We start from the raw sequence: 13533 nt of genomic DNA on the forward strand, positions 1-13533 counted from the left end.
GTGTTTGAGGTCCATAGTACAAATTTGTGCAGACTCTCATGTTTGCACCCCTCCTTGAGTTAATCCCCAACTTGTAAACATTATTATTCTTAACGAACTTGGAGACAAAGTTAGTGAGGTAAAGAGCCCTATATAACTACCCTCGCGTCCCACAATTCCTTTTGAAAGTTCCGTCTACATATTTGAGTTTCTTCTACTCTAATATTAATATGAAATCTTTATACCTGTAACACAAGGTTATACAAACGAGAATAGAGTAGTTATATAGAGCCAGTTGCTTGATTGTGTTATCTCCAAAATCTATAAATTACATCTTAAAACTTAATATTAGCAAAGGCCATAGATGATGTGGTGTTTTCCAATCTTTTTGTCTGCGCTTCAAATCTATTGACAACCTAGTACTCCTTTGTTTCTCTTTTGAGCTTCAGTGCTTCACTTTCAAGACCAACACTTTGTACATTCTGATGAGTCCTTCTGAGTAAATATATCTCACAAGATCGTACAACAGTATCAATTCCAAATACAGTTCTAATGAATTTTTTTTGTAATTTTTCATCCAGCTTTATGGAAATATCATCTGTTTCATTTACCATCCCACTCACCACAAATCTCTGTCTATCTTTTAGACAGCTCAAATGTTCTATAAGGATGGTGGGCATTTCATATTTTAAAGGGTTAAGACAAAAGCCTTCCTCCTTTTATTTCATAAATATTATGCTTGAACATAATTATTATCGAATTTTTATCATTGTCCAAGACTGCAAATTATTTATTAGCAAAAAGCATAGCCTTTGATATGAATTATCATCGTACAAATAGATTTAAAAATACAAATATCAAGTGAGATAGACTCTTGAATCTTACTTTCAGAAACTAAACTATATTATTTTTTAATAGTAAAAGATGGGGAAAAACAGACAACATAAATTCCTATATTACTGCTAAATCACCAATGAAGCAATCTTCAAGATGACTGTCTACACCGCAAGTCCTCTGCATCACTAAAGCTTAAGGCTTAAGTATCAAGAAATACAGGGAGAACCATAAATATTTCTAGAGGATGAAAATTATACCTGTATTTGTTCAATTCGTCAAATAGACAAAGACACTGATCTTTGTTTAGATATCCAAGATTCTGTAAATAAAGAGGAACCCTAATCATTACAAATCAATTATAAGCTAAACCTTTTTGAAGAAAGCATTCCAGACCAAGAGAATTAAATGAGCTGTATAATTCAGACATAAGTGGGATGATACTGAGTGGAGGTTAAGAAAGATACACAAAAGTTCTTGCAGTTGCTTCAAACAGAAGCAAACATGTCTCAGAGCATGAAATCCAAAATTACAATAAATCTTCCCGCTCTGCTAGCATGTCAGACTCGATGAAAAGCTCATATAACTGATATAGCAAAGCGGAAAAATAAGGTTACAGTTGAAGAAATTGATTCAAAGAAGAAACCTACCAAGGTTGTAGGAAACATAAATCATTAGCATTCTAATTCTAGTTCATGGTGCATCTCATATCTAGAATCCAAATTAGCAGAGAAAGTAAGACAATCAAGAAGGTATCCCAAAAACTGATCCGAAACAGGCAAATCAGCCCATAACTTATCGTGTATTGGCGTTTATGCTTTATGTAGTAGAGTAGTTTGACTCTCGCTTTAGTTTTGTTATTACATTGTAGTATGAATAGATTAGCTAATGTAATGATTCATTCAACCACTTGACAAATAATAAAATGTAGTCAATATTTTACTCAATTCACTCTCTAGCTCTTCGAGCTCTCAACTAAGCCAACAATGGCTGACCTCACTTTCTTCTGCTTTCTTCCTCCCTGAACCTCTCAATTTCATTATGGTATCACAGCGGATCGCTCCTAAATTATCTCGATCTTGCTCATCTTCTTCCGAAAATACATATTCTTGAAATTTTCGTTACATTTCTTATTTTTTCCGCAGATTTCATGGTGGAATTTCTCTCGAATCTTCTTCCTTCTCGCCTGTAATCAACGTCTTTTTTATTATTTCCTCTTGAATTGTCCGAATTTCCTGTTTGATTTCGATTTTCCAATCAAAAATATGACCTAATTTCGCACCTTTTTCATGTTCTTCTCAATTTGAGAAATTTGTGTCTCAATCGCAACTTGTTGCGAAATTCCTTGGCAAAACAAAAGTGAATTTTGAATTCGGAAATTCAAGTGAAGGCTTGTGGATTCAGATTTGTTCACGAATCTGGAGAAATTAGTGACGAACTTGAAAAGAAGATTTCAGCAAAACTTCATTCATTACATATTTTGTCTTCAGAGTTTCTGGCGGCGTGTTTGAAGTTTTGAGGTGAATTTTTGTTGCCAATCTGCTGTTTCATCGCATGGAGGAGAATTACTTCAGTTGGTGTGTGGATGTCTGAGGTGATAATTGGTTGAATTGAGTGTTAACATGATGCTGCTTATTGATGTTTTGATTTGCAATTTTGGTGAATCACTGAATTGTTGATGATCAGTTATGTTCTAAATCTGGAACTTTTTTCGGAATTTGCGAATTCCAAGTAGCCGCATTGGTTGTTGTTTCTCCATGGAATGGTACTACAAGATTATATTCATTCTTCGGCTACTGCTGGAAATGTCTTTATGATTCCAGAACATCATGGTCACCATGCATCTTCCACAAATTATGGATTTTAAAGTAATTTTGCTTGATATTTCAATGAGCAATGGATGGGATCCATACACTCTGAATTTGGCACTCGGAATTTGCCAATCAGCTGCGATAAGCTGCTGCTGCGGGATAACAAGTTCATCTCTGTTGGCAGCACATTGAGTCCCTTGCTCAACGATCATATGAACTAGATCAGGACATTAAAATCATTAGTCTGACCCTTTGAGGTCATTATGTGACTAACAGAGGTGTTTTTTTTTTTTCACAACCCATAGTGGTGAATTGTGTGACCCAAAGTGGTCCATCTTCATTGATCCATAGAGATCAGTTTCGAGATCAATTGTGTTCTTTCTCAATAGCACAAAGAGGTCATTTCTCGATGAGACCCATGGTTTCTCTCATCTCTATCCATGGCCAACAAGAGGCCATTTCTCGATGAGATCCATGATTTCTCTCATCTCTCTCAATGGCCCAAAAAAGCAACATCGTGCAATCACCCCCTTATGTAATTCGAGCAATTTGGTCCCATTACTCTTGCTAAATGTGCAATTAAACTCAATTATATACTTTTTCGTGCAAATTCTCACCGCGAAAAGTAACATTTTTCTAGTAAGAGCTACGTGGATTACCAAGTCTGGACAGCCGCATCTGTGCATACTTTATGACAAGTTAGTCTCATTTATTGACATTATGCAAAGACGAGGTAAAATGATAGAGATGCGAAGTAAGAATTTTTTGAAAAAACGATCCCAAAATGATAAACAACATCTTATCAGGAATAATTAGTCACATTCTTCTAGGAGCAAAGACCTCCAACTAACCAGAAAAGTTTCTCCTGCTAGCCCACCCACTTCTAATTTATAAAAAGCCCTGATCTACAACTACTCAATATCAATAACAACAAAGAACCCAGAATTGAAGATGATATCATGACAGACAATAGCAGCCAGAAGGATAGCTTAACAGCAACACCACTTTAACATTAGATCGGCTTTATTGGCCAGCTTACCAGCCTTCAAACATCTTTCAAATGACAGAAACAATTTGTGTTAACTTTTCATTATTATTTCAAACTGTCAAACAGGCTGGGCCGCGCCCGCGCCACGCAGGAGTGCAAATCAACTTTACAAGACCAAGGAGTTTCCAACTTAAATTCATATGGCAATAAGGAGAATATCCCCTTAGCCTTATAAAGTGGACACATGTGGGATATACAACCCAACACTCCCCTTAATTCCAAATTCATTAATTGTGGGACAACACTTTCACTCATATATGGGTTTGTTCATGGACTCAACAATCCCCCTCACATGTGAGTTGTCCATAATCGTGGCCGAGATCAATCCAAACCCAACTTAGGCACTGATACCATGTTAAACGTCGGGGCTCTGATATTTTATTAGCGTGTCACTATCATCAATGTCTTCTTAGTCATTATGGTTATAATCCTCAAGTATTACTTTTAAAAAAAATCACACCTCGTATTCTCAAAAGTTTTTTTTTCTAAACCCTGTGAAGGTGGTCCCTAAAATCTCCCAGGCCATTGATACCATGTTAAGTATCTCTACCAATCTCAATATTGGTCACACCTTTTCTCATTAATCAATCACGTATTTATACTACAAGATTTGGGAAACCTTACTAAACACTAACTCCTAAAATATATCCAACTATATCGTACAATAGATAATCTCACTCCCTCTGTTTTCATTTATCTTTGTCACTTTCCTGTGACATCTTTGAACTTAAATATCTTTCATTATATATTAGTAAAAATTATAACGATTGAATATTAATAATGTACTAATTGAGATGAATCAAACAAGACCCCACGTGACTATATTTTTTCTTACAAATTGAAAAAAATGAGAAGATTTTCTTTAAGTATGAATAATGTCAAGATTCTAAGTGTGAACGATAAAAAAAACAGAGGGAGTATCTCCTAATTCTATCTTATTAATTTCAATCATATCTTAATACTAGACTTCTATTATTATAATAATATCATATGTGATATTCTGTCAACTAGGATAACTACATTATCCTCAACACAAACATATTTAAAACGAAAGGAAGGAGACAGAAAAAGCTTGGATACATATGGTGTTTAAATGCTATGTCTCTCGGACATTTCATATGTATTTCAAGTACCCTGTTGGATTATTGACACTTCGGCATGAATACTGATGACAGTTGCATTCATTTCACCAAATATATGGAACTTTTTATAGACTAGTAGAGTCTGACACTTGGACACATACCTGTATCATAAGTCTGAGTAGCATAATCTACAAACCCATTCAAATGGAGAAAAACACAATTATGAAACTTACATATCTATCCATTAGATTGAAGGCCTTGAGCAAAATACTTTTCCTCATATTGTCCATCTCAAAAACTTGTTTTGCAAGCTGTAATAAAAGAAGTAAATATAATATTACAGACATTATTCATTTATTTCATAAAGTGATAAATGTTTATGCAGATTGAGACATGGGAAGCAGGTTAACACACCTCACTTTTAAAGCTGTCATACACAACGGCAAGAATCAAGTTTGTGACGAAGTAGACACCCAGTAAGATGTATAGAACAAAGAACAGGGAATACCAACGCGAAACCCTGAGGTAGAAAACTGAATTTAAGTGCAATAAAAGTGGTATATTCATACATACTAAGAGAAGAAGATGAAAACAAATTTCTCAATGGCCTTGTTGCGATGCTAGAAACAGACAGGAAATAAACCGATCATCACAAGCCAAATGCAAAGATTAGATAACTAAATCTAAAAGAACTCTATATGACACGGGGTTTTTGAAACTTCATTAAACCAAAACCCTTTTAGTTTATAATTCAAGTAATTAATACCTATAGGTTTCACGGAGGTGGAGACAGGAAATTCAAGTATCAAAATGTCAGGATATGGGGCGACAATCCAAATATCAGAAGTCTACTTCTATGTTATACTTCCTCCCTTTATATACTTGCATCATTTGTATTTGAACAAGGACCAATGAGAGGAGAGAGATACAAAGAGACAAAAAGTAACTCATGTTCTAGGAGAGAGAAAGACAATATATTGCCAATGTTAGGAAAGAGTGTTGTAGTGTTTGACTAGTGCGGAACAAATCAATGAAATAATAAGGATGAGAAAAGCAATAAAGAAGATAAAAAAGTGAACACAAGAATTTACGCGGTTCGGGAAAAATAGACCTAGGTCCACAGGTAGGGGATTCGAGCTTCTTCACTATGATGGAGAAGAACAGAGAGAATAATTACAAGGAGTCCTAAAATTCTAACGGCTTAAAGTGTGTGTCAAACAATTGATCACCAAATGTTCCTTTTATGACATAAGGAAACTCTAATAAAACCCTAGAAAAGTCTCATAGTATAACTCTAATGACGGCTTAAAAACTAGGGTTAAAATATATAATAAACCGTGGAAAAACTCGTCACCGAGTTGCCAGGGCAAAACCGCCCGGTCAAGCCAAAATTCGCCCGATCGGGCCAAAATCAGCCCAGTGGGGCGCAAGAGTCGAAAATGCCACGAAGGTAAAACCCAGCCCGCCTGGTCGTGCATTCCAGTCACCCGGTGGGGGAACTTCGCCCGGTCGACCGAGCCAGCAACAAACTTCACGTTCTTAACTCGGTTTCAAGGCATTTAGCCAACAACCAAAAATAGAAATGATGCAAGTAATAGGGAATCGCCAAAAGTGGGAAATACTGCAAATAAAAAAATGGAGGAAGTATATTATAAGTTATAACGTACAAGCCCCTAATACTTGTCCTCATGATGTCAAAACAAGGTTGCATCGTATCGTATCACTCGTGTCGTAAAGGTTTTCGAATCTACCGAACCCGCATCGCAAAGGTGTAAAAAAACCGCATTTTAGGCGGGTTTTAGGGATATTTCATAGTTTAAACCGATATTCAGCGATACGAAAACCGCGTCATCCTCGTTCCCGCATCACCGTGACCGTTACCGCGACCGTGACTGAAACCGTATTTTCGAACTATGCTTGTCCTACAAAAGTTCATAAATTCATCGGGTAGAATCAGTGTAATGCAAATGTACTGATGCACCCAAAGAATTTCAATCATTCAAGAGCACACTAGAACAACCCAATAATCAAAATATTAACACAGCTTATATCTTCATGTGTCCGAAAAGGCAGCAACATCAAAGATACTAGTCATTACGTGACACCAGAATACAAGGAAGCTAACCATTCTCAGAAGTCAATCTTACTTGTATGCAGGAATCCACACATCAGGATTGTTGGAAGTTGTAAATAGAACAAACATCTGATACAATGTAGTACCATATGATGTAAAAACTTCAGCCCCCTGTTTGGTATCTTCAAACATGACATAAGCTATCCAGCTTGAGAACAAGAGAAACAGAAGGGTAAGTGCCTGCGTTAATTAATATATTAGTTAATGAGAACAGACTAGAGATGATAAAGCAAAACAAAATAGTCTAAAAAGAATACGAACTATCACCAACATGTGCAACATAATAAGATCTGGTTTTCTTTAAACAATACCAACTTCACACCTAGTTGTGCAAAATAATACAAGGGTCACCATTTTCAGATCATTCGAGGAAGATTATGCTCAACCAAATTTGGAAAAAAAATTAAAAACGGAAAAGAAGATTTGGAAAATAGGAGATAAATTTTAAGACTCTATGTTACTGAAATTCCAAAATTGGAACCATATATATCTAAATCTAATATTGAGAAAATTATTAGCAAAGTTATACTAAAATCATAGTTCGAAAATGGCGGTTTCGGCCACGATCGCGTTGACAGTTACGGTGATGCGGGAACGAGGATGATGCGGTTGTCGTACCGCCAAATATTGACTTAAGCCATGAGATATCCCTAGAACCTGCCTAAAATGCGGGTTTTTTTTACACCTTTACGATGCGGTAATATTGGTTTAGTAGGTTTAAAAACCTTTACGATACGGGTGATACGATACGATGCGGCCTTATTTTGACACCATAAATAAAATTCAAATTTTATATTTTGAAAAATGAAAAAAATAAAAAATCAATTTTACAAAAAGAAAATAAATTATCAACAAAGTTTAAATCCTAAATTTTATATTTTAAAAAATTATCAAAAAATTAACATTTATAACTTTATGTTTTCATAATTTAATATGTTGTAATACTTGTATTGATAAAAATTCATAACCTTCAATTATTTTATTTATAAGTATTTCATAAATTTGAAATTTGAAATTAGTTTTCAAAAAGTTTCAATACTTTTTGAGGGAATATTCTCGAACTTCTGCTGGCCATGACCCCTCAATCATTTTACAAAAGTAAGGTCTTCAATATTACTAGCCTTATATGCACGCGATGCGTGCAAAAACATGTAGAAAATTAAATTAATAACTAATTACATCTAATAAATCAGGGATTTTCAAAAAATTTAATCAGTTTAACTTTATCCCACTAAATCAGGGAATATTTAATTTTTAAAAAATAAAATAGTTGAGAGGGAAGTAACTCATTGTATTGTAAATATTCACTATTTTCTTTTTATGGTGCAGTTTTCATCTTTTTATTTTTTTAAAAAAATAATTAGGTAGTTACATTTACATCCCTTTTTATTTTTATTTTTTCTTTCTTCTATTTTTTCGTGTTCCACCCCTGTTGTCATATATAGTAGAGATAGTTTGTAGTATCTTCCACGTATCAAATGATAGTTCAGATTGTTATTAGCTAATCTTCCATAAAAAGGATAGCCTAATCTAGTCCAACTAAATTCATAAAAAAAAAAAGAACTTACATATCCTTAACATTCCTAGGACCACCCTATATCATCAATAATGTATGTCAGCTAACAATATCATTGATTTATTTTCCATTCGACTCTCTCAAATCTCAACCCGACTCCCCTTATCCCATTAGGCACTCTCGAGTCTCAACACCCTCCTTCTGCTCTCTCAACCCCAAACCCTTCTCCCACAATAATTCCCCCTAGATTTACTCTTCATCTCCTAACCAAAGCACTAGAACGTAAACATTCCTCTACATCCCCTCCACTACCACCTTAATGCCCAAAGTTACTAAAATTGCAATTCAAATCTTGAAATCTTACGATTTTACTATTCAAAATATGACAGACGATTTGATTCACGATTCTAAACGATTCGATTCATTTCTTTTGACTAGCGAAAACCTCGTAAATCGAAATCATGCTAACAAAGCAAATAATAGATATATATTGTTAGTTATTGCCAATATGGTGGATAAACAACTATTTTTTTCAATTTTTAGGTTTTTTTAACTTATAATTTTAGCTTATTCGATGAAGATTGAGTGGAATATCTTGATTATACATGTTTGTAGAATCGTACGATTTTACGATTCGATCCCAATGGTCTTTTCCGATTTAAACTAAAATCTCAATTTTACCAACCTTGTTCATGCCTACCGTTGTAGCTATTCTCTATGATTGTTGATGTAGGGCCACATATATTACTAATTAAAATGTGATAATCATCATATAAATAAGCCAACTAAAATGGTCCATAAATAATTTAATTTGTTAAAGTTGTAATTGTCATGAAATAATTATTGTGTAGATACCATAGCAATATCAATAATTATGGTGACGGGTCAAATTAGAAATATTGCACTTTTTTATAAGTTTAAGAAATATTGCACCTAAGTTAATTATCAGACAAAGATTATGGCCCCCGGTGCATGTTTGTTTAGTTATGCTCATAAAGATTTAAGTTTTTATTGGGTGAATAAGGGAGAGTAATGAAAGGTAATTAAGGTTGAAATTATGTATCTTCCCCAACCATTACACTCTGGGTCTTTATACAGATCCAAAAATGGACATCACACAACAGCAAAAACAAAATATAGGACTGGAAGGTTCTTCGCTAGACATAACACTTGGGTATTTGAAGAGATAAAATTGGTATTTCTCTCAAGGTAAGTTTCCCAAACAATTCTAATTAATAGATTCATGGATTTATAGGGATTGATATAACTTTACGGTTAGCAATCTCCTTTAGTTGGTATCAAAGGCGACCATGTTAGATTCAAAAATTATGTTATGAGTTGTAATAGCGAAATAAGGTGAATTTTGTTTTTCGTATAATTTTGTAACAATTTTTTTTAGCGATTAAGTGATCTACTGCTGTTTTATCGCGTTAAATGTAGTTTCCTATTGATTTTCGGATGTGAGATGTCAATGTTTTGAGGTTCTGTTTCACATATGTCGTTTTATTTTTCTTGAGTTTCAATGGCATGCTATTAGAAATTTGATTTAAAATGAGCCATTTTTTTGTTTGATGTACTACAAGTTGCTTTCTTCTTATATTTTTAATTTTTGGCCCCACCTTTTGTTTGTTTATAAATAAAAAAAGGATGAAAGAGAAAATTTTGTTGTACTATGTTTTAATATTTTTTGCATCCCGTCATCTTACTTGACCCTTTACCCCCCTCCCCCTCCCTCCCCCCATCTCTTTCTCTCACTTGCGCCGGTCGCCGGCGCGATTAGCGACATCTAGGCTAGGGTTTTCGGCGGGTGGAGGGTGTTCTCGAGGGCTGGGCTAGGGTTTTTGGCTGGTAGGGGTGTTCTCGAGGGCTGGGCTAGGGTTTTTGGCTGGTAGGGGTGTTCTCAAGGGCTGGGCTAGGGTTTTCGGTGGGTGGGGGGTGTTTTCGAGGGCTAGGCTACGGTTTTCGACGGGTGGGGGAGGTTTTCGAGGGTTGGGCTGGCTGGGATTTTCGGCGAGTGGGGGAGGTTTTCGAGGGCTGTGGTGGGTTTTCGAGGGGTGGGGGTGTTTTCGGCGGTTGGGGTGGTGTTTCCAAGGGCTGGGTGGGGTTTCGGCGGCTGGGGGATGTTTTCGGCGGGTGGGGTGGGGTTTTCCACGAGTTGCAGCCTTGCAGGGGGCGGCGACTCAGGTGGAGGGTGGTGGCGGCGACTCAGATGGTCATGGTGGTGGTCAATAGGGTGAGCCTGGACGGTACTGATGGTGATGGTGGTGGTGGTGGTGGTGGGGTGGTGTAGAGGGATTTGGGGGTATCCAAAACCTTGGGGGGCTAGGTAATGGATCTAAGAGTAAGGGGGTAATTCTAAACTGAAAAATGGGTAAAGGAAAAGGAAAAAATCATCAACCAAACATCAAGTAAGGGAAACATAAGTTTGTAAACCCTTTCCCTTTCTTCACACCCTTCAACCAAACACCCCCTAAGTATTTTCATAAGGGGGATACATTCAGTTTATTGTGACTTGTGGGTATATTAGTTTAGGGGTTAGGGTTAGGGTTAGGGTTAGCGTTAGAGAGGGTTAGGGTTTAGGGGAGTTAATGAGGGTTAGAAGGTGGGATTAAGGGCTAATGACTAATGGAAGTCTAACACTGTTAGTCATAAGTGTAGTTTGATGTATTTTTTAAAACGTCGGGGATATATGATAAATTTGGAAACTTGAAAGGGTATATGGTACCAAAAAATTTGACAGGAATATATGGTGAAAAAATTGTTGGATTTGAAGGACACTTTTATTATAACGTCTTTTAGGCGGAACTTGGTTTATGTTTCTTATTTGGACAAGTTGGGTAATTATTAGGAAAATTTTATATGAATAATCCCAACTATGTCCGTTCTGCCAATATTAATCCCAACAACCTATTATCCTGGTATAATCCTAACTATTACGTCTGATTCACAATATTAGTCCTTAAACTTGGTTAACTTGTTATAATGGTGATTAAGGAAGTGTAATTTGTTAGTTTAAGATGAACTTTCTGTTAGGAAAGCAAAGTATTAGTATGTGTTGACTCAACGAATTCTAATTTTGATTCAATTGAGTAAATTGTATGGTTTAAGGACTAATATTGTGAATTCGACATAATAGTTAGGATTATACCAGGATAATAGGTTGTTGGGATTAAAATTAGCAGAACGGCCATAGGTGGGATTATTCATGTGAATTTTTCCTAATTATTATTCTTTTGGAAACTATCAAATTACTTTGTCTTTTAATTCAAATTTGGTAGGATCTAGTTCGTTTATGGTTTATGAAAATCTTTATATGCTTGATATAATAGTTTCCTGTCATGAAAATTTTAATGTTGAATTCCGAGGAACTAAGCGAAAAATTGATGATGCACAATCAAGGGCATTAGGGCACAAGCGATTACGACTCATCTCTAAAAACAATGTTGAACGACTTGTGTCTAATGGCATAATTGATTCCATTGATTTTGTAGATTTCAATGTTTGTGTTGAGTGCATTTAGAGGAAACATACAAGACATAAGATATTAGGTGCATATAGAGATACGGATGTCTTAGAATCCATACACACGGATATTTGTGGACCATTTCCTACTTTTTCATGGAATGGTCAACCATATTTTGTGTCATTCATAGACAATAACTCTAGATATGCATATTTATATCTTATACATGAAAAATCTCTAAGTCTTGGATTTGTTCAAATCATATAAGACTGAAGTTGAAAATCAGCTCCACAAGCGCATTAAGAAAGTCAAAACCGACCGTCATGGTGAATATTACGGTAGATATGACGATTCAAGTGACCAACGTCCAGGATAGTCTGCCAAATGTCTAGAGGAACGTGGGATCGTTCGTCAATACACCATGCCAGGTTCCTCTAGATTGAATGGTGTAGCTCAAAGGCGAAACAGAACCCTTAAAGATATGGTAAGAAGTATGATTTGTCATTCCATCTTCCATGAGTAACTTCTGAGGTGAATGATTCAGAATGCATAAAACACCTTATGAGCTTTGTACAGGAGGAAAACCTAGTCTAAAGCACTTTCGAGTGTGGGGTTGTCTATTTTAGGCGTGGCCTTGTAGGCCACATAAAAAGAAATTGGACCCTAGGACTATAAGCAGCTATTTTGTTGGACATTCAGGACGATCTACGGGCTATAAGTTTTTTTATCCCAAGGAAGAACACAATTTTTGAGACGGAACTGCTACATCTTTGAGGATGTCCAGTTTTGGGGAAAAATAAGGTTAGATGCATTGTCTCTAATGAAGAAACGGTCTTAATTTCATAGCTGCTTCATGCAGATGTTACTTACGAAACTAATGGAGAACCTCAACAAGACAATGTTGTAACTTCTAACCAAATTGAAGATGTTGCTCATGATGAGCAAACTCACCATCCTCAAGAGCATGTAGAGCAAGAACAAGTGCCTTTGCAATGATCACTAGAGAAAGGAGAAGTGCAATTTCAGATGATTATATTGTATTTCTCCATGAACATGAGGAAGATAGTGGTTTGGTGGAAGATGATCCTATCAATTCCGTGAAGGCATGGAAAGTTCTAATTCACAAAAGTGGATCATAGCAATGAATGAAAAGTATAAATTTATGCAAGATAACAAAGTTTGGGAACTTGTTCCGTTACCTAAAGGTATAAAACCTATTGGTTGTAAATGAATTCTAAAACCAAAAGGGATTCTAAGGGTAACGTGGAGAGATATAAGGCTCGTCTTGTAGCTAAGGTTATACTCAAAAGGAAGGGATTGACTATAAAGAGAATTTTCTCTAGTTTCGTCGAAGGACTCCTTTAGGACAATCATGGCTCTTGTTGAGCAGTTTGATTTAGAGCTTGATCAGGTGGGTGTGAAAACATCGTTTCTACATGGTGACATTGATGAAGCAATCTACACGGTGCAACCAGAAAACTTTGTATTAGGAGATCCAAATAAATGGTTTGCAAATTGAGTAAATCCATCTGTGGCCTAAAACAGACGTCTCGGCAATGGTACCACAAGTTTCATAACATATCACCCAGCATATAGTGGTAAGACTGTAAAAAGCTAAAGGGTTACAGGTGAATGGGGAGGGCATGACATTGCAGAATTTGTTAAG

The 13533-nt window shown here is 35.9% G+C and overlaps 1 protein-coding gene across 2 annotated transcripts in view; it reads right to left on the reverse strand.

Annotated features, from left to right (window-relative positions):
- LOC104902804 (two pore calcium channel protein 1A) overlaps positions 1-13533 on the reverse strand; it is a 40482-nt gene that overhangs the window by 18405 nt on the left and 8544 nt on the right. For both annotated transcript variants that reach the window (XR_008967643.1, XM_010690707.4), the window contains exons 7-10: positions 6902-7068; positions 5169-5274; positions 4988-5065; positions 1074-1135 (exon numbers count right to left, since the gene is read on the reverse strand). Coding sequence is in view for 1 of the 2 variants with exons in the window: in XM_010690707.4 (XP_010689009.1) it covers positions 1074-1135; positions 4988-5065; positions 5169-5274; positions 6902-7068 (413 nt within the window). In the remaining variant the exon portion in view is untranslated. The remainder of the gene's footprint in view (positions 1-1073; positions 1136-4987; positions 5066-5168; positions 5275-6901; positions 7069-13533) is intronic.

Source organism: Beta vulgaris, chromosome 9 (assembly GCF_026745355.1).
Source record: "Beta vulgaris subsp. vulgaris cultivar EL10 chromosome 9, EL10.2, whole genome shotgun sequence".
Classification (NCBI taxonomy): Eukaryota; Viridiplantae; Streptophyta; class Magnoliopsida; order Caryophyllales; family Amaranthaceae; genus Beta; species Beta vulgaris.